The sequence below is a fragment of the Sus scrofa genome, chromosome 14, assembly GCF_054392235.1.
Source record: "Sus scrofa isolate SSC_HxYL_T2T_F1_AM1 chromosome 14, Sscrofa_HxYL_maternal_Yorkshire_Landrace_v2.0, whole genome shotgun sequence".
Classification (NCBI taxonomy): Eukaryota; Metazoa; Chordata; class Mammalia; order Artiodactyla; family Suidae; genus Sus; species Sus scrofa.
The window spans coordinates 51,464,403-51,485,923 of record NC_139396.1 but is presented as its reverse complement, the minus strand read 5'-3'; the positions used below and the strand labels follow the sequence as shown (position 1 = coordinate 51,485,923).

The 21,521-nt window shown below is 37.4% G+C and overlaps 2 protein-coding genes across 17 annotated transcripts in view; one reads left to right on the top strand and one right to left on the bottom strand.

The window, feature by feature from the left end:
• Positions 1-1,589: 1,589 nt before the first annotated feature.
• On the bottom strand, positions 1,590-20,610 carry RSRC2 (arginine and serine rich coiled-coil 2). Of its 8 annotated transcripts, none has more exons than XR_014827304.1 (11): positions 20,509-20,610; positions 15,798-15,954; positions 14,173-14,216; positions 11,525-11,737; positions 10,473-10,676; positions 8,673-8,795; positions 7,829-7,910; positions 5,553-5,632; positions 4,301-4,533; positions 3,793-3,882; positions 1,590-2,576 (listed from the first exon to the last, which is right to left on the bottom strand). XR_014827304.1 is itself a non-coding variant. In XM_005670609.4 (11 exons), the coding sequence occupies exons 4-11, from the start codon at positions 13,315-13,317 to the stop codon at positions 2,397-2,399; spliced, it is 1,131 nt and encodes a 376-aa protein (XP_005670666.1). In that variant the 5' UTR covers positions 13,318-13,387; positions 14,173-14,216; positions 15,798-15,954; positions 20,509-20,610; the 3' UTR covers positions 1,590-2,396. The 8 variants fall into 8 exon arrangements, 7 of the variants coding, with proteins under 7 accessions (XP_005670666.1, XP_084852385.1, XP_084852384.1 ...); XM_005670609.4 differs by lacking the exon at positions 7,829-7,910 and adding an exon at positions 13,310-13,387; XM_084996259.1 differs by lacking the exon at positions 7,829-7,910 and adding an exon at positions 13,310-13,387 and having other exon boundaries at positions 4,301-4,530.
• The window catches only part of KNTC1 (kinetochore associated 1), an 88,670-nt gene continuing 87,547 nt past the window's right edge, over positions 20,399-21,521 (top strand). For 7 of the 9 annotated variants that reach the window (XR_002338925.2, XR_014827219.1, XR_014827218.1 and 4 more), the window contains exon 1: positions 20,907-21,007. The gene's annotated coding sequence lies outside the window, so the exon portion shown is untranslated. Of the gene's footprint in view, positions 20,713-20,906; positions 21,008-21,521 lie in introns of those variants that run through there. The other 2 variants (XM_084995980.1, XM_084995979.1) reach the window with 1 other exon arrangement.

Sequence of the window (21,521 nt, the reverse complement as noted above, 5' to 3'; positions counted from 1 at the left end):
TATCTTCTGCCAGCCTACTTCTTACATGGTATTTAAGTTTTCTAATTTTAATCACAACCTATCATCACCCAAATCACCTCATCTTTCAATTTGGTAATCTTACCCTCAAAGCCAATTGCTCTCACACAGTTTATCATAACTTGCCTCAAATAGAGTAGTCTTATCTTCTTGTTTACCTACCTACCATGTCTTTGAGGTATCTCTTGGATAGCAACTTATGTTCCTGTTACATAAAAGCCATCATGGAATATGAGACTTTGAAACTGAAAGCACAGCTTTCATAGCAGCTAGGAAAAAGTTTAAGCACATAAAAACTGTGAAGTATCTTCCCTATAAACTGAAACTCATTTCCAATTGAGCCAAGCTGTTAACTTCCCAGGCCCCAGGCCTCTAATAACTGCTTCTTGAAGTTTAATTATACAAGTTAACAATTGCCCATACGCCTACCTCTAAATTGCAAGGTCCAGGATGGTTGCCCCTGGCCACATGGTGGCTACTGTTAACTTTCTTGACCACCCCCCCAACCCCCAGCTTGTGGAAATTCCCAGGCATGAGATCAAAACCACAGGACAGTAGAGACCCAAGCTGCTGCAATGTTAACACCAGATCTTTAACACACTGCATCAAAAGAGAACTCCAGCTATTGGTAACTTCAAATGTAACTAGTCCCAACTGGGATTTTGTAAAATCTCAACTAAAAATACCAGTTACCTATTCAATTATTCTAGATATAATAAATGGATCAAAATTAGCTACAAAAATTCTTAAAATTACTACTCTAGATGAATGCAGGATGGACCCTATCACCCCTAATGAACTGCCAGATCCTAAAATACTGTAGAAAAACAGGTAGCAGTTAATGCCTACTTTTTATATCCACAGTGCATTACAAGCCATGAAAATTTTTTTTCTGTCTTTTCTAGGGCCACTCCCACAGCATATGGAGGTTTCCAGGCTAGAGGTTCAATCCGAGCTGTAGCCGCCAGCCTATGCCAGAGCCACAGCAACTCAGGATCCGAGCCGAGTCTGCAACCTACACCACAGCTCACGGCTACACTGGATCCTTAACCCACTGAGCAAGGCCAGGGATGGAACCAGCAACCTCATGGTTCCTGGTCGATTTGTTAACCACTGTGCCACGACGGGGAACTCCAAGCCATGAAAAAAATTTTAATGAAGCCAATTCAACCTTTAGCTCAACATAAAATTCAATTTGGGATGATTTCAAAATGGAAAACCATGGTATCTTTTCTCCAGAAACATGACTTTGTCACTGAAGCATGAAGAGCCATCTCTCCAGAGAATCATTGTGCTCTAGGAAAACTAAACATATTGAGCAGACTTCTGCTGCTGCATTGTGCTACTATATTGTGGAGATTATTTTCAAAGGATTTTTTCCCTACAGAAAGCTAGAAATTATGACTTTGTTGTAATGAAAGCCAATTAAGTTCAAATTTTGTAGTACTCTCTCCTCCAAATTTATGCCCTAAATTTATTCAACGTAGTGACAAAGTGATTTTCTACTGTTTTAGTACTTTATAGTAGAGAAAAATTCAAAAGGGATAATGAGCAAAGGGCATACAGAGAACTTGTTATAAGGCACTTTATTAAAATAAAAGTGCTTACATCCCTTTAATGTATTAATCTATTTCCTGAATAACATGGAATATTTAACAAATACTGTACACCAATTCTGTCCCTTATAGTAGGAAAACAGTATTACTCAGTAAGTTTGTTCACTTCTCCCGACTTCCTTTTACATTTTTGTTCACCATGGTATTGCCTGTATCATAGTTAATTGTTCTTAAAAAAAAAAAAAAAAAAGGAACTTCTAAGCCAGTGTCTTCTAATAGCAATTGCAAAATGCTACAAAAATCATAAAACAAATTCAAATAAGAATTCCAGGTAACTTAAATTAACACCAGTTTTGAGAAAACCATTTTTATTATCATCACCACCCAGCTTATTTGTGCTGGATTATGTACCAAATGGCCAGATCTTCTAAAGAACATCTACATTAACATTTCTTTCATGTTTCAAGAGATGAAAATAACTGTACAAGGTTAAGTACAAAAGTACACAAGACAGTGGACACCAAAAATCCATGTATGAGATTTTTATCCCAACCTGCAGCGTTCATATATTTGAAAAGTAGAATTCATGAACTAAAAAATATTGTCCTTCTATAATCCTGTCAAGTTTAATGGAAGTGGGTTTAACCTGATTACAACACTAACACCAGTATCACTGATCTGATATTTACAAAAAATTGTATTTTTCAATAAATTAAAGTCAATGCAACACCCATGCAAGCTAGAATGCTAGCTGTTTGGTGAACAAGGACCTGACATCAGAACCAGAAGTCTATAAAGTCCCAATATTAAGTGTGATTTTCTTCAAACTGCATCCATTCCTCGCATTGATGATGTGAAACCCAATCCCATTCCTCTTTGTGTGTGAGTTTGTGATCTTGCCATTTCATACTGAGCATCCAGATTTCTAAATACTTCTTCCTGCTGTTTCAATGTCTTGTAACTTTCTTCATCAACAGAGCTACATCCAGCTTCATCTTCACTCTAAATAAGATATAAAACATACTATTAAAATGAATTCACCTAGGAATAAAAAGTGCTTCTCTCACAAGTATTGGTAGATCACATTTTTTTGCAGTATATATGTGACCTCATACATTCCTTCCATACATTCATTCAGCAGCTACAGAATTCAAGGCAATGTTCATTCTAGGTATTGGGATAGAGCAGGATGTAACAACAATCAACTTCATTTCAGTAGGCATCTGAAGAGAACATGTACAACATGCTAGACAATGTACAGATAAATGCCTTTTAAAGAAAAGCAAAGTAGAAAGTGGGGGTAGAGTGCTTGCTGTTTTTAAAAAGGCAGGTGACAAAGATTCTAAGAGTGATATTTGAGCAGAAACCAAAACTAAGAAAGAGCCATGCAGGTAGCTGTAAGAATAGTGCAAAGAAAGCAACAACAAAGGTCCTCTGACATGTTTGAAAATAGCCAACTTAGTGTGGCTTAGTTTAAGTCAAATATCTCTTTAATGAAAAGCCAACTCCACTAGCAGTAACCAATATCTGAACATTTGTGTACCATACCAAGTTGCTGTATAAAACCTAGTATCGTTATGCGTTATTCAACAAATCACAACTTTCTATATCTTCAAAAATCTTCCCTGAAACATTAAAAATTAAGGTGGTCCTACCCCACCAAATATAGCTGACCTTAAATGGGCAATGATTTTTTTTTTTTTTTTTTTGCTATTTCTTTGGGCCGCTCCCGCGGCATATGGAGGTTCCCAGGCTAGGGGTCCAATCGGAGCTATAGCCACCGGCCTACACCAGAGCCACAGCAACGCAGGATCCGAGCCACATCTGCAACCTACACCACAGCTCACGGCAATGCTGGATCGTTAACCCACTGAGCAAGGGCAGGGATCGAACCCGAAACCTCATGGTTCGTAGTGGGATTCGTTAACCACTGCACCACGACGGGAACTCCTGGGCAGTGATTTTTTTTAAAAAAAGCATATTCACTAATTCCTTTTCACAATTTCATTTTTACTAATAGAAACTTATGATCTTTAAGTTCACCTAATATATAAACACTAAGTAATAATAATTCTGTGAAATTTAATCTAGAGAACATAAACAAAAAAGCATTACAAAGTACCCAGAGTTGACATATCACTGAAATAACATTTAAGTTGAGAACAAATGTCATCCTAAAAATATTAATAGGAATTTTAATACAAAGTGTGTAACTCACCTTAATACCCATTAATTTCCTAAATTTGACATTTTGGTCCTTGTTTCCAAAATTCAATTTCTCCCATATTTCAGCAGACTGGGATTTGTCCTGTTAAGAAACACAAAAGTCTTAGGGAATGTCAAATTTAAGTATCTTTTATGAGGATATTATCTCCATAATATAGCCTAAGTAGAACAACAGCATTTACAGCATTCTATCAACAGTTTATAGTTATCTTAAGCTTTCTATTACAAAATGAAGCACAGAAGTATAATACTCCTTCAAATAAAAAACCAAGCTAAGGAACAAACTCTTTCTCCTTAATAAATGCATGGCAATAATGGCTTTCTTTGAAAGACTGATACAGATCATGCATTTTTTTCTGAATTAAATTGCAGCAAATTAAACTACTCCAGACAGGTTCTCAGAAGAAAGATAAAACCAAACCTTTCCCAATCCAAATTTGTTTTTATAAGCAACTGTTAATTAGCAATCAATGACAAAAGAGTGGAACAAAAGAACTTACCCCTTCTTTCTTGCCTTGCCAAAGCATTTTCCTTTTCTTCTCTTGTTCAGCAAATTTCATCGGATTCACAGCTGCTGGGTTGTAATAGCTAGGTACAGCTATTCCGGTCTCTGCCAAGGCTTTAGCCTGCAAGGCTGCCATTTGAGCTGCCATAGCTATTTGAGGAGTTACTTGTGTTCCTGAAGCCAACAGGGCAGCAACATTGAGAACAGAACCTCCCGTAGCTGCAGCTGCTAAAGATAATTATGGATTTTAACTAAAACCTCCTGATTTATGTTAATACATTATTTATATATAAGAGCTACTAATCAAAAAGGCAGGATATTTTCATCAAGTATTAAAAAAAAAAAAAAAAAAAAGGCAACTGTTTTATAGCCATACTCACAGCATGTGGAAGTTCCAGGGCCAGGGATCAAACCCTGACCTGAGCCACTGCAGTGACAACACTGGACCCTTAACCCACTCCACCACGAGGGAACTCCAACTTAGTATTAATAAGCTTATAAGGCAACATTTTAATGAACATTTAACGTGTTCATCAATAGACATTTCTGTACATGATCCCTTAAATATACTAAAACTTCATTTACTTCTCTAAGGGTAAAGAGAATTCTGCAAATAGTAAAAAGGTGTGTGATTTCCAAGGAAATGAACTATGGTCACTGTAACTAATAAGTTAACTTTCATTTGTATAGTTCTTTACACCTTACAAAGTGATTTACACAACATCTCAACTGAAACTTATATAAACATCTGAAATCATTAAACAGGTATGCACATTTAACAGATACTAGACCCAAGTTCTATAAAAGTTAAGTGCCAAGTTTGGTACTTCCACCCTGCAAATTGCACTTCATACAAGCGCACTCTGATCACCTTTAAATCATTCACATAATGCATGTGTTATGTTTAAAAACTTGGTTTCTTAACCAATGAGACAATACATACTCGTTATCTTTAACAAACTGCATTTCTAAGATCTTAAAGACATATACAGTGATGCCTAAAGTGCTACACGAACGAGTCACTATTCACTTGCCAAAATTATCCACACTGACCAAATCAGAATATACATGCATAAAGGTTTTATAAGGTGGAAAAGTAACTAAAAATAACATTCATAATAATTTTTAAAAAGTTTACGGCATAATCATTGGTAGTATGGAGCAAAAGTGATTGTCTTCCTATTACTTTTCTAAACTTAATATTTTACAAAGAAATGCTATACTTCCATAATAAAGAAAAAAATTACCTGCAGCCATTTCTTGTTGTTTTTGTTTTTCAACCATTTCCTTTTCTCGCTGTTCTTGTAATTTCTTTGCCCTTTCCAATCTGTCAAAGACAATTTAAATAAATTAAAAATAACAAAACCCAACATTTATTACTGTATGTATACATGCGTAGGCACAAAAAACTTTATATGGAATTTTAAATTAGGTTTATTCTAATGCCCCTCTAAGTTGTTATCCACATGTGGGGAAAAAAGGTAATCATTCTTAAGATGGTATCAGTCACAGTTAAGTAATACTCCAATACGGATTTTAAACATTTTAAAATTCACTTATTAATAGCCAACAACTGTAATAGTTTTCATAATAGTTCCCTCTGAGAATGATTAAAATCATTAAATAAAAATTAATCTTTATGAGTGCTAGTTACAGAAAGACAAAATTCAATGTTGCAAATTGAGACACGCTAAGCAAACATACTTAGAGCTGAGTAAATCCTAAGAGTATATTCAATAATTTACAGAACTACCTAAATGCTTATTTTTGGCCAGGCCTATGGCATACGGAAGTTCCCAGGCCAGGGACTAAAACTACCACAACAGTGACCTGAGCTGCTGGAGTAACAACATGGGATCCTTAACCTACTGCGCCAAAAGAGAACTCCCCCTAAACACATTTTAAGGGAGGCTGACATAGGATAAAGATGGTCAGAACATGCAGATAATTTTTATATTAAAAAAGACTTAATTAGTCTCTAAATTAATGAAAATTAAAAAGCCAAAAATAAAAATTTAAAAAGCAAGCAAACTCTATCTGCCATTCTCTATTATCCAATAAAGCAGGGGGAAGAAAACGCAGTATTAGAAAATTACTTTTGGGAAAAAGAAATTTATCATCAGCAAAGAACTAGAAATACGAAACATAAATTCATCCCAAAACAAAAACGAATTCTAGTTCACACTAAATTCACTAATACATGTACTAAGCTGTATGTGCTAATCAAGTCAGTATCTACTTGTTACACAGCAAATCATAAGTAATGTTATCTTCATAATGAGTTCCTGAAAGAGAAATTACTTTTCTTCAGAAGATTTTCTCATTTACCAATCATAAGCCACTCCCTCCCCCTCCTTGCATGTGGTATAAAGGGGTAAGGATTGGGGGAAATGTTTTTTGGGGAAAGGGGGAGGGGGCGCTCTGGGTAAAATACAGTGGTAGAAAACTGAAATTTGCTTTAAAAATTGCTGAAATTCACATACAATAAATATATAATTTATAATTTTGTTTACTTCTATTGTGCATATATGGAAGAAACAGTACAGACGTTGTCCTTAGAAATAAAAGTTTCTGACTAGGATTAACACTAAAATGTAGGTTCACAGATACTTAAAAAACATTTCTAGGAGTTCCCATTGTGGCTCAGCAGTAATAAACCTAACTAGTATCTGTGAGGATGTGGGTTCAACCCCTGGCCTTGCTCAGTGGGTTAAGGATCTGGCGTTGCCGTAAACTGTGGTGTTGGTCATAGACTTGCCTTGGATCCCGAGCTGCTGTGGCTGTGGTGTAGGCCAGCAGCTGTAGCTTCTGATCCGACCCCTAGCCTGGGAACTTCCATATGCTGTGGATGTGGCTCTAAAAAGACCAACAAACAAACAAACAAACAAAAAACAAACAAAAAAACCAAAACCAAAACAGTTTTACAATCATCCCTATTCGAAAACAAAAAGGAACAAACAAAAAATGGTCTACAAACTGTAGTTTAGCAACAAAAGACCACCCTTCAAATTTTTGGTGTTCTGAGATTATAGAGTATCTCCTTGTACTGCCATCTGAAATCACTAAGTTGACTTTTTTAAGTCGAAGTTGTAAATGATAGTTACAGATTCAACTTTAATAAAATTCAAAAATTAAGACACAATAAATTTAAAGTAAGAACAGACTTTAAGACTCAAAAAATTCATCAAAGCTAATGGACCACTTAAAGAGTAAGTTCAGATACTGTGGAAAAATTACTTCCTAATTCTGTTAATTTTAGTTTCAGAAAGAAAATGATTGAGTACTATTGGCTGCATACTGTATATTATTTTTTTGGCCATGCCTGAGACATGTGGAAGTTCCTGGGTCAGGGATCAAACCCAAGCCATAGCTATAACCAGAGCCACGGCAGTGACAATGTTGGATCCCCAACCCCCTAAGCCATGAGGCAACTCCTTGGTTGTGTATTTTAAATGGCCATTGCAGGTTTGGAATCAACACCATTCACTAGGGTGAATGGAATGAAGGAGGGGTGAGCTCACACCTTTGCTGCTGCTGCTGTTCAGCTGGAGTTTCTGCCAGGCTGGGTTCGCAGGGCAGCAGCCCATCAGGTTACATTGTGATAACTGTATTTTTGTAATGAAAAAAAAAATAGAAACTCAATTTCATAAAGAAAAAAATATCAAAATCAAGAGATTTTAGTTTTCAGAACATGGGAAAACCTGCAAACAAGGGCTTGGACTTTACTTCTTGCTTCTATGAGGCAATTCCTTCAATGGTTTTGAAGATTTCAGCTAGATAGCCTTGCTGTGTGTGGTCCCACAATTACCCATCTTTGAAACATTAGAAAATTTAAAAATACAATGACTTTACTATTGCTATCAGCAGTAAACTTTACAAGATCAAATAAATAAATTAGCTTATTATTTGCCAACCTTCAAAATAAGAAAACTTTATCAGCAGATTTCTTATTGTTTCAGAGACTTTGTTTTCTTAAAGAAATACGAGAGTAAAAGAAAAAGTAGTTTGAGAGAAAAAATTAACAGTGCTTTAATCGGATTTAGAGGGTTTTTTTAAAATTTCAATTGTAAATTAAAAATATTTAGGAGTCTGGATTTGAGAAAAATCAGTTAACGACAAAAGAAAAAAGAAATGTTGCAGAAGCACAACTCTTTCCAGTTGTGCAAATAAGTTAACGTTTTAAGATAAAAATTAACAAACCACTCATTGTAGTTCTGTATCACAAAGGGTGCCACAGTAGTCATGGCTAGATTTAATTATTTAAATTATCATCTGATGGAAAGCATATACTTTATCCACACAATTGAGTATCTACCTCAAGCTGAAAAGGAGAAAAAAAAATGCATCAAATAAAAAATTATACGCACCTCCTAGCTAAAGCTTCTTGTGCATCCATTGCTGTGTTTCTGCCTCTGAAGGGAGGTGGACTAGGAGTTCGGCTCAAACTTCTGCTAAATCTTCTTGGTTTTTCAATTCTCTTCTTTCTATCTCTTTAATAAACCATATTTTACATGTCTCAGTATACCAAGTAATAATTATTCAGTCAAGACCAATTATATTTACATAATTATATATATATGAAATTAAAACAGTATAGGAAATACATTCTGAACTTTCCTTTCCACCTCTGTCCTACATCTTTCACAAGCATCTCAAGTTCCTTGCGTTTAAGATTAGTTTTCTATAAATTTGCTTAACCACCCATTTCAGATGAACATTTATGTTGCTTCCAATCTTCTGCTATTACACCCATTGTTGCAAAGACCTTCTACATTTACACTTGTGTGGGACAATATGTTGGATAAATTCCTAGTAGTGGGATCCGACAAGTTAAATGGTCCTACAAATTTTTTTTTTTTTGGCCATACCCACAGCATGTGGAAGTGCCCAGGCCAGAGACTGAACCCGCACTCCAGTTGTGACCTGTGCAACAGCTGGGGAAACACTGGCTCCTTAACCCACTGTGTCACAAAGGAACTTCTGGTCCTAGTATTTTAATGTAAAATTCGTAAATGTTTTAAAACCAAAAGATATAAATCACTAAAACAAAGTAAAAATCAGAATAAAAAGTTATCGCTATCAGTGGTTAAAACAAGAAATGCCAGAAATAATGACCTGATTTGCCCAAATAGCAATTTAAAAAAATGGTAATTAATGGTGATATTACCATTTACTTTAAAGTTCAAATTAGGCAACATTACATACTAAAAGTTGAAAAAAATAAACAAGTGACAAACTAGGTTATTATGAGTAGGTCCACTTTTACCCATATTTCAGTCTTTTATAGACTGTTTGACTTAAGGAACAATAAATTAAAAAAAAGCCTTTCCATTACTTTAATACCAGTATCTGTGAATATAGTAAAATACATAATTAATAACTACATTAGTAGAGGATAAACATATTCTCCAAGTATTAATCATTAAATGCTTAAAACAAAAACAGGAGTTCCCGTCATGGCGCAGTGGTTAACAATCTGACTAGGAACCATGAGATTGCGGGTTCAGTCCCTGCCCTTGCTCAGTGGGTTAAGGATCCGGCGTTGCCGTGAGCTGTGCTGTAGGTTGCAGACGTGGCTCGGATCCCGAGTTGCTGTGGCTCTGGCGTAGGCCGGCGGCTACAGCTCCGATTAGACCCCTAGCCTGGGAACCTCCATATGCCGCGGGAGCGGCCCAAGAAATAGCAAAAAAAACAAAACAAAACAAAACAAAACAAAAAAACAGCCACACCCTTGACATATGGAAGTTCCTGGGCTAGCGATTGAAACTGAACCCCATCTGCAGCAACACCAGATACTGGATACTTTAATCCACTGTGCATCCACAGCGACCCAAGTCATTGCAGTCAGATTCTTATCCCACTGTGACACAGTGGGAACTCCTGTAATTAAAGGCTCTTTACTGCACTTTGTGTCCCAACAAATTAAAGCATCCTTCTAATCAAAGTTTGAATTTATTATCTTTTTGAGCATTTGACACAGTATAACCAGTATTATCCAGTATGGTGGGTTATGTACACCTGACTTGGCTTTCAGACACATTTGGGACTAGGTCCTGGTTTTACCATTTAAGAGCTGGGCTTCTTGGGCAAGTTACTTAACCTCTCTAAGCCTGACCCAACAGACCCTGTAAGGGGCCTATTTGATTTAATTAGAGATGGATACCTACCGACTTCTACTCCTCGTCCTACTCCTGCTTCTACTTCTATGCCTGTGTCTCGACCTTGAGCGGGAACGAGATCGGATACGACGTTTTCTCTCCCTGCTTCTGGATCGTGATTTCTTCCTCTCTCTGCTTCTGGATCTTGATTTCTTCCGCTCCCTACTCCTGGACCTTGACTTCTTCCGCTCTCTGCTTCTACTACGATGACGCCTGAAATTAAAGCACACAAATTTGTAGTTACTTAGAACTGTGTCTTCCATTACAGACATTACAAATTATCTATAGCATATGCAATCAGGACAGGCAATCAATGACTCTGGTCTGTAGAGAAAGGATAACTGAGGTTTCTAATGGAAAGAGTTATAAGCAAAAAACAGACTTTTGATCTTGTTTGATGATGCTTCCTAGGGAACTCCGTAAAGTGATAACCTATCAAAAATGCAAAGTACTCTAACCCAAGATTCTGTTTAATAAAGTCTATTGTCTTACCAAACTATTTTAAAGAATAACAATGAAGTTATTCTACTCCTGAAAAACTTTCATCAAATCTGCTATCATACACATACCTGCCCCACCAAACCTCCAAATATAAACACTGGCTTCTTAAAATGTCACAAAACACTGAACTATTACCTAGTTTCTAAAAAAATCTTTTCAACCTATACTTTAAGAAAACCTAGATTAGAGTTTAGCAGCAAACAAATCCTGCATTAGCAATACAAAGGGATTGTTATACTGGAAAACTATATGAATGCAGTTCAGAAATAATTTTTTTCACTCTAAGAAACAAACAAATCAGAAAGTTAAGAGAAATATAATTTCTAACTGAATACTTAAAACCATCCCTCATTCCCCAGTTTTGGACACTATTTCTGCCTTCATCAGAAAGCAAAACCCAGAAGACTTCAGATACTAGTCATATCAGTGGACAAACAAATGGGTCACATTAACAAAAAGTTATCATTTTCTAAGATTTCTTTGGGTGTTGCTCAGTTAATGCAAAGCATTCTGTAATTTAGGAGTTCTTTAGAAGGCCATAACTTAGAAAAACCACTTACCTTTCACGAGACCTAGACCTTGAATGACTTCTGCCTCTCGATGACTTTCTTTCCTTTCGTTTGTGTCTGTCCTCACCATTTTCAGATGAATTTAGCCGCTCTCTTCCTTTATCAGAAGAATGTTCTTTGTCATTATGTTCCTCAGACTTATGTTTCTTAGAGGATTTATCTTTGGATTCATGTCTTCTTGCCTGTTTTAAGAAGAAGTTGGTTCTTTCAGGAAAATAGTGCAACAAAGAGAGTTAGTATGGGTATCAGTAGCAAAAATGTTGTGATGCAACATTAGTAACCTTAGGAGTGTGTCGCAAATTAAAAAAAGATCTAGTTTCATTCAGATCACCCAAATGTTGCAGATGTATATATATCACTAATTATTTTTTCCTGTATAAACCCCCAAAATGCAGTCTCCACCCCAAAATATTTTCAGTACAATTAAAACAACGACTTTCAATGCTGAAATAATATTGAAAAACCATTACTTCAGAAAGAGAAATCCCTGATTTTTTTAATCTAAAAGAATAAGGGAAGTAATATGTATCAAAATTGTTTCAATTTTTCCACAAACCTTTTAGAAACAGACCATGTATATACATCAACTTCTAAATCCAAAGTACACAGTAATGAGTTAAAAAGTTAACAATAACAGAGATAAGGACACGAAGAAATGCACCAGAAAATGCATTTCCAATTAGGTAGCTAAGTAAATCTAAGTATTAATACTTTCTACAATTTTGATTACTTTACAGAGTTGAAGTGTCCTTTTTTATAACTATACTGCCACATCCTTTCTACAAGACGGCTCTTGATTTTTCTCCCAATGTCTAAACTGTGAAGCAATCACTTTTCATCTTGCAATATCCCAACAGGCTTGGAGTTCTATTACATTTCATGTACCTAGGGTAGAAAATGGCAACCACATCTTTATTTTTATGAAATAAACTACATATAACATAATCAATCCCTGTACCATTGTATAACACATACTTTCCCCATATTCTGAAGGACCATAAAAACCAAGGCTTTCGCTTTCACAACAAATGCAATTCAGAGACTGAGCTAAAATTAACTGTATAATCAAGTCTCCATCCTACACTCACATACTGAATCAGGAAGTGCTTAACATTAGATTTCCCCACATTAAGATTTGTTGAATCCATCTCATAGCTAAAGCTTAAAATCTTGGACATTTAAGAATCTCAATTTTAAAGCTGAAAAGAAATTCAGATCCTCTTACTCCCTTTACTTTATATATGACTAAATTAAGATCTGAAGCCACAAAGCTACATATTAGAGGAGAGTTGAACCCAGATCCCATGTTCTTCTGATGCTCAGGCCACCGTTTTCCACAACACAACATTTATCTCATAGTTCCCAAAACAGACCTTAACATATTTCTGTCCACTTAAAATTAACTTTTCTTAAAAAACTTGGTCAAATATTTTGGAACATGCATAATGATACATCTGACAAGGATCATAGTATGTAATTTATTATTTTGCATAAAAATAAGAGACATGGAGACACAGCTAAATTTTAGTTTCAATGCCAGTTCTCTATAATGAGCTTATAAAAAAATATTTCCTTGATTTTGCCATATAGTGGCAAACTGGAAAAGTTTTAAGTGGTTAAGCTTCCAAAAGTTTGAGTTTATTTCAAACCAGTTTTCCATACATAACATTACTATTATTATTTAAAAAAAACAAAAACAAAAACCAACCATTAAACCCTTAACTGATTTAATATGATATACTTAAGGGAAATAGGAGTTTGAATGCTAATAGTTACCTTATCATGAAGTAGGCTTATTATTTTGCTATCTGAGTCTGCAGCGTCTTCAGTTCAGTCTCTTCGCGCATTAGCACGCTGAGTATGATTTATTATAGAAATGTTATCATGTGAGCTAAACAAAATAGTCATTTTCACAAAAACTCTCCTAAATTAAAAATTTAACAGAGCTTCCATTAGGGGAAGAGGTGAAGTCCCTGCCAAGTTTGTTTCAGGAGTCCCTTGCCCAGCCCCCATGAGACTTCTCCCTTTTTGGCTGCTACTTCTCTTCCTTTGTTGGCTCATTCCTTGTCTTCTCAGGTGGGCAAGTCAACTCCTCTGCAATACAGCTGCTGCCTTTATCCTCAAGTTTTGCTGTCATCGCCACCTTTCCAACTATTCCTGACACTTTTATTTCAAAATTCAACACAACTATTAGCAATCAAACCAGTTTACTAATGAAAATGACTCTTGTTATCTTCCATAAAGAAAAAGCAGCCCATAGCTATCTAGAGTATTTCTACTTAAAGATGATTGCTTTTTAAAAATTCTGAGCAGTCGTCAGGCATAAGGAGACTCGGGACCTCAGATTAATGGAAGCTCTGTGAGACAGACCTAAAAAACCAATTATATTCTTCACATGAAATTTTTATTGTGAATATTTTCACAACACAATATAATTAATAGTTGTTGAATGAACTTTTCATATAAATAACTATCTTCTTGAAAAACGATGAATCCAAATCATGCTTATTTTATAACTCAATTAAACCTTTTAAATTTCAAGTTTGGTACTTACCTTGAAAATATATATTCATACAAACATTTCTACCAGATACTTAATAAGTATTTTAAAGTGCCTATTCACTAAAAGTTTTAATTACCTCTTTGCTTCTGCTCCGGCTCCTGTGTTTTCTTCCTTCATTATCTGTAAACACACAAAAATTCACCATTAAATAAAGGTACAGAATCATACCTTTTAGAATCTCAAAGTCCAAAACTCATAAATATAACATTTCTGTCCACTTGGTTAACTAAAGAATCTATTTACCAGTTATCTTCTATAGCCTATTTTTTTATGGGAGGAGGCAGGGTGCTTATTCTACTGTATTAATACCGCACATATTTGAAACAAATTAAGCAATCTGAGAAAACCACAACATAATCAAGTAATTAAGCAAAAAGGGTTCCAAGACAAGTCCACATTCCATGACATATGACAGATACTGTCTTTTGGGGGGGGGTCACAGATTCTTAGTATTTTACAAAACATGACTGGGCTCATCTTTACAAAGGGTATTAGAGGAAAACAATTAAAAATAGGAACAAAAAAGCAAGAGAAAAACAGGTTTAATTATATTTGGTGTACTTTAAGTTCCCAAACGGATGTTTTAGTTTAGTCAACCATTTTGTAGATGCTTGTCTGTGGGAGTGAAGAATAAAAAACTAGAACTCAGGTCCTGAAACTTTTAAACTCACTTCTTTTCTACTTCTCTTTAACTACTTTATTTATTATTGATTCCTCAGCAATACATCATGCTTTCTATACCACATCAGCCTAGCTTCCTTTTTTATTTTTTTAATTTTTGGCTGCCCCAAAGGCATATGGAGTTCCCAGGCCAGGGTGTGACCCATGCCACAGCTTGGGCAACACGAGAGCCTTAACCCACTTTGCTGAGAACTGAACCTGTGTCCCAGAGCTCCAGAGATGCTGCTGATCCTGTAGTGCCACAGCAGAAACTCCTAGTCTAGTTTTTCTTATCTTTTTTTGGGGGAAGAGAGGGTCTTTTTAGGGCCACAACTAGGCATGTGGAAGTTCCCAGGCTAGGGGTTGAACCAGAGCTGCAGCTGCCAGCTTATGCCACAGCCAAAACAATGCAGGATATGAGCCACGTCTGTGACCTACACTGCAGCTCAAGGCAACATCAGATCCTTAACCCACTGAGCACGGCCAGGGATCAAACACGCAGCCTCATGGATACTAGCTGGGTTTCTTACCACTGAGCCACAAAAGGAACTCTCTTTTTTAAAATTACCAAATAAGGAGCATTTTAAAACACCAAAACTCATGCTTTCAGAAATATTAATGTTATATAATGTTTAACTTAATGTTAAAAGTTAAAAAGAAAAACAAGGTTAAAAGTGTTCTTGTAACTTATGTCAAAGACATTAAGTAAGTCTGGAACACACTACTGCCTAGACTACATCTTTCGAAATACTGTCTTACCAATGTTGAAAGGATAATAAACATCTGAGGGCTAACCAAATAGTTACTGTGACACTAAACATACATTTTGTCCTTGACAAGTTATAAAATTCCTGTATTAGAACATCTGTATTCCTCGAAATTGAAAAATTCTCCTGAAAGTTACCAATGCACTTTCACTATCCATTTCTCACCTGGAATAACACATATTAATAATACCAGCAAAATGAATTTATATCTTATACACATTTCTACATAGACTATAAAAATGCTGGAAGTGGTACCATTTCCAGCAATTCATACCTGACTTTCGCTTTCTTTCTCTTGACCTTGATCGTGATCTTGAATAATGATGTTTTGAGGCTCTAGGAGAAACAGATACATCCGACTGCTCTTTTTTCTTCTCTCTATCTGGGGATGTCTTTTCTGGGGCTAGTCCATCTCGTTCTGTATCACTAGCCTAAAGGTTTAGAGAAAAATATGACTGTAAATTCTTGATTGCATTTAAAATGCTTCCAATTTCTTAAAAGAGTGGGAAGAGAGGAAAGATAATCATCCTTGATCTTTACAAAATTAATGAAAATAATCACAACAGCTAATTTTCAAGTAGCTAAATAGGCTTCTATTTGATAAGCAGACCTGAATAAATTGAAATGACTAAACCAATAACAAAAAGACAAATGTAATTGGATGAATATATATTTAACTTTGTCATTTTTTAAAGGCTGCACCCTCGACATATGGAGGATCCCAGGCTAGGGGTCCAATCGGAGCTGTAGCCAGTGGTGGCCTACGCCACAGTTACAACAATGCCAGATCTGAGCCGAGTTTGCAACCTACGCCACAGCTCACTGCAACGTTGGATCCTTAAACCACTGAGCGAGGCCAGGGATCGAACCTGCATCCTCATTGATACCAGTCAGATTCTTTTCCACTGAACCAGGACAGGTGCTCCCTGTTTAACACTTTACAACGGGGGAAGGGGAAAACAAGGGCCTCAAGTATTTCCAGTAAATATTCAAGCATAAAAAATAGAGTCCATTTTATTTTTTACTTTTTGGCCACCCAGTGGCATATGGAGTTCCCAGGTCAGGGATCAGATCTGAGCTGCAGGTGTGACCTATCCTGCAGCTGCAGCAATGCCCGATCCTTTCAACCCACTGCGCTGGGCTGATGGAACCTGCGTCCTGGCCCTCTAGAAACAATGCCAATCCCATCGCGCCACAGTGGGAACTGTGTCCATTTTAGATTTGTGACATTAATTTAGCTGAATTTACCAATACTTGTATTTTAAATTGGCATACATTAAAAAGGCATTTTAAATGCGCTATTGAAAGTTAAAACAGACTCAAGACTGTAAAAATCTTAAAAAGCACAGGGACTGCTTCTAAACTACTGTAAAAGAATAAACAGAAAATTAACTTACCTATCTGAGAACCCAATCTTAATTTCATTAACCCTCTTTAATGAAAGCCCCTTGGCACAGTGCTGCAGCAAAAATGGTCTGCCTCTCCTCACATATGCTCTGGGCTATGGAAACATTAAGTTTTCTACTTTAAAGCATTTTATAAATTATCACAACATAAATTTTTAAAAAATTAAAATAGCCAAGCATATACACTCTTTCCCAGAGACCTGATTAAGGTTACCTAAGAGAGCAGGTTCCTTCATCTAAGTATCCGTTGTTTTCCAGTTACAAAAGGCAATTTCACCTGCTTTGATCATAACATAGTATTCAGCGCAGAAATCAATCAAAAAAAAAATCAAGAAATCAATTCCAGTCATGAGTTTTCCATTTAAAAAAAAGTATTTGTGTATCTGCAGAACTGTGTGGTCCAAATTACAAATTACAGAGTACCACAAAGGAAGAAATTGATTTAAATGAATCACAGGAAAAAAGGCTCAAAAAGAAACTAGAACCTGAATGTTCGCAAGTCAGGTTCTGAAAAAATGTGAAGCAAAGTTTCAATCATATGTGGAAAGTGGACTGTGGTGACCCATCTGACCAGAGAGCAAATGTGAAAATAGTCGGTATTCCTGGTGAGTTCATTACTTAGGCCATGAGTTGGCAAGCCGTAGCCTTTCAGCTAAGAATGGTTTTACATTTTTAAAAGGGTTGTTAAAACAAGCAAGTAAGGAATGCGACAGAGACTGTATATGTAGTCCACAAGGCCAAAAATATTTACTAACTTGCTCTTTACAGAAAAAATCTGATTGGATAAATAGTGAATCACTACACATTTTCAGTAGGAGGAATACTGAACTTCTTCCCTTGAATAGTCCAGAAAACACCAAGTTATCTAAATGAGTATTTTAACAAATGAAGTATGAAAGGTGTTATCTATCCATCCAATAACTATCTTCTGAGGGTCAAAAATGCACCCAATGAGGCAAGACTTCAAAAATAACAAATAAGGGAGGATTAACAACTTAGTTAAAATGAAAGACAAAGTATGTGCTGAGCCTCCAACAATGTTACCAAAAAACAGGTAAGATACAGGAGGAAGCAACTAACTATAGTGGAGGCTCATTCAAGCATACATGCTTCTCTGGTTTTCGGATGTATGGGTGATTTGTGGAATCGTAAAATTTTTGTGCTGAAAGGCTCTCATTCCTTAGACTCAAACTCAACTTTCTGATTTTACAGATGAGATCCAGCAACATTAGCTGACTCACTTAAGATGGTACTTTCTTTGCTGTCTACTACTGTTGTGTGTGCGCGCGCACATTTTTTAGGGCCGCTCCCGCAGCATATGGAAGTTTCCAGGTCGACCCAGAACTACAGCTGCAGGCCTAGGCCAGAGCCACGGCAACGCAGGATCTGAGCCGTGCCTGGAACCTACACCACAGTCACAGCGACCGTCGGTTCCTTAACCCACTGAGCAAGGCCAGGGATCGAACCCATATCCTCATGGATACTAGTCAGAATCTGAACCACGAAGGGAACCGCTTGCTTTCTACTATTAATACACGATACTGTATCACACAACTAAAGATGACTTTGATTTTCAAAACTAACATTGGTCATTTTTCTTTCATTCTTGTTCTCACCACTATTCTTAAGGACTACAAAGACTATGTGTTGGTAAAGTTACACTTAGCAAAAGAGTAGCAAAAACGTTATGCACTGTTATCATCTCTGGGCAGGCCACTTTTCTGCCCAACAGATGCAGCTTTCCTGAATCACCAGCATATCTCCATTCACTTTTACAGACATCATGACTAGAGTCAAAAACCTTCCCATGGAAATGTCAGCGACTAGCCCAGTCAGTTAAGTTTTCAGTTAATACTTTAACTACATGCTTAACATCACAGAAGCCCCGAAATAGGGAAGTCAAATACTCTTGACTTAGGAGAAAGCACTCTGCAATAACTTACACTAAACATTTTCATCTGTTAAGAAATACTATAGGAAAACAAAAACCACTATATCACTAAAAAGACATGAATAAGTGGCCACTTAGCCCAAGCAAGACTTTTATTACTTATGGTAGCATATCAAAAAGTATCCAGGTAAAATCGATTAAGTATGAAAACTTCTTTGAAAATGCCTAAGATTTCAACTGAGGAAGGACCTACAAGCAAATCTTAAAGGCTAAATGCAAAAATGCTCTCCATTCCAGCATGTGCTCTATTAGAAAAACACCATGTTTTTAAAAAAATTACGTCTTCTTTAAAACCCTGATAACACTCAAGACATAGCATAGGAATCTCTTTCCAGTGCAAAGAAGGTACACTGGATTTAATAGTAGGCCACTTCTCCAGGGGATTTTTTTTTACTGAAGGAGGCACTGCAGAAACAAATGCTTGAACTGTTTTTAAAAAATATTTGAGCCCAAATAAAATAATACTATTCTTTAAAGTAGATTAAGAGGCCCCAAACACGATTTAAACAAAGAAAAACACCCCATCGACTAGCTGCACAAATAGCCTGCCAAGCGATTTCAAACTAGTTCTAAATCGGTTAATAAAAAAAGGGGTTCTAAATCAAATCAACTGGGCATGGGAGGAGGGAGGATCTTCCATGATTTCTAAATTCCAGGTACTCCAGTGATTAGGATGAGCTACAAGGTTTTACTTATGCTTCATTTCCAAAAACAAGAAAATACAACTTTTTAGTCAATGGAAAAAGAATACAAAATTCTCGCATTTTTCTTTTAACAGGATAAGTAAAAGGAAGTAATCACACAATAATGTGATCTATCAGGACTGGACATCTTATACCCAAAGAAGGTTTATTTTTCGAAAGTGGTGATTTAAGAACCGTACTCTCCATTTAAAATTAAATGGGCCAATGAAGAACTCTTAAGTTTAAAGTAACAACGTCAGCGACAGGGCTGGATTATGTTTCTCAGACTTCAAAATGACGGCATCGAAAGCCACTTCGGAAACAGAGCATCAATCAGAATTCGTAGTGCCAAAATCTTCTCTTAATTAAATCGAATTTTTACTCCCTTCCAGAAACACGTTATCTAGCTGCTAAGGAATAAACTAAAGTACACAGATGGAACACTAACGGAAATTATGCAACTGGAATCGCCTCCTAGCACTCAGGCAAAAAAGGAAAAAACTAAAAACAAAAACGCTACAAGACCGCTCGCCCCCCACGTTTCTATCCCTTACAGGCACCGCCTTTATGACCCAACACTTTTCACGGACGACTCCAGGTCCCACCGCGAACATATAAATGCCTAAGCCCTAACAAAATTCAATATAAATCACTAGACTAAGCTAAACTGCAGTCAGTTCGGTGGGCCAAAAAGAACACACAGCTGGGAAAGAGATGAGGAAAGTTCTGGAAAAAAAAGACACTCCCTGCGGCTCCCCACCCCCAACGACACCGCCTCACTTCCCCCTCCCTAAAGGAGGCAGCCATGATGGCGGGCGCAGAAGAAGGCCGCGGCGCCATTTTGTCCACACACAAGCTCGGACAACAGCTCTGGGAGCCCTTCATCCCTTCTTCGGACAGTAGCAGAGAAACATCCCTGACTTTAAACTCAGATTCGGCACCTACCGCCATAGTCCACAGTCCTGGCCGCTGGAGCGGCGCCTCCACTTGCCGCTTCCCACAGTACCGGCCGCCTAGACGATTCGCCACAGACTGAATCGCTCGAACGAGAGACCCGGATGGCACAAACGGGCTAAGGCCCGGCGCGTCGCACAGCCTGCTGGGAGGAAAAGGGGTGGTGATGAGTTTCTGTAGCAACGCTGTTCAACGGTGATTGGTTGTTCTTTTGAAGGGGGCGTGTAAGGCCAGGGATGGGGCGGGGCCAAGAACACACCCTAGAATGCAGTTTCCTGGTTCTCGGAACCGGTGGAATTTAGGGTGGGGCGACTTCCTATTTCGATTCTTAAGCAATCTTGGCCTCCGCTGGCTGCCGTAAAAGGGGTTGGGCTTGGTGATCTCCCGCCAATTTAAACCTGTGGGATGGGCCCTGACGCGTCTAGGAGCCGCTGTGGGTGTCCGAAGAGGGGCTGTAAACTTGACTGTTCTTTAGTTTCTTCAATTGCGGGTGAGGAGGGGGAACCGCGCTGTTGTAGCTTGCGGGGGGTGGGCTTATGTTGAAGTAGCAGAGGCCTCAGCTCAGTCCGGGGTGTTTTCCCCACTAGACGCTGGCGGGAGAGAGATTGGGTTCTTGCTGGCCCCGGTGTCCAGCTGAGAGCATTTACGGCCTGAAGGCCTTGCTGAAACTGTTTTTGCCTAATTCGTTCATCTTTTCACCCGGCAGCCAGTGTAATCTCAAATCGTTAATAAAATCACGTTCCTGGTCATCTTTCCCTCCCTAGCACTGAGGATTTAACCCAGTCTTGAGATTGGGGATTCACTTAGCTCCACCTATCTAGTTCCCGCACTTTTCCATTCTTGCTCAGGCCTGGCAGCCGCCCCAAACTCAGTCCATCCTCTGAGCCTTTGCACCGGGCCTGCATCTTTGTTCCCCCTGAGCTTTGCATAGTTGACTTCTTGGTATTAGGGTCTCTGCCCACATGTCTACAGTTGCCAAACAGGTCCTTCTTAGGCGTTCCTCC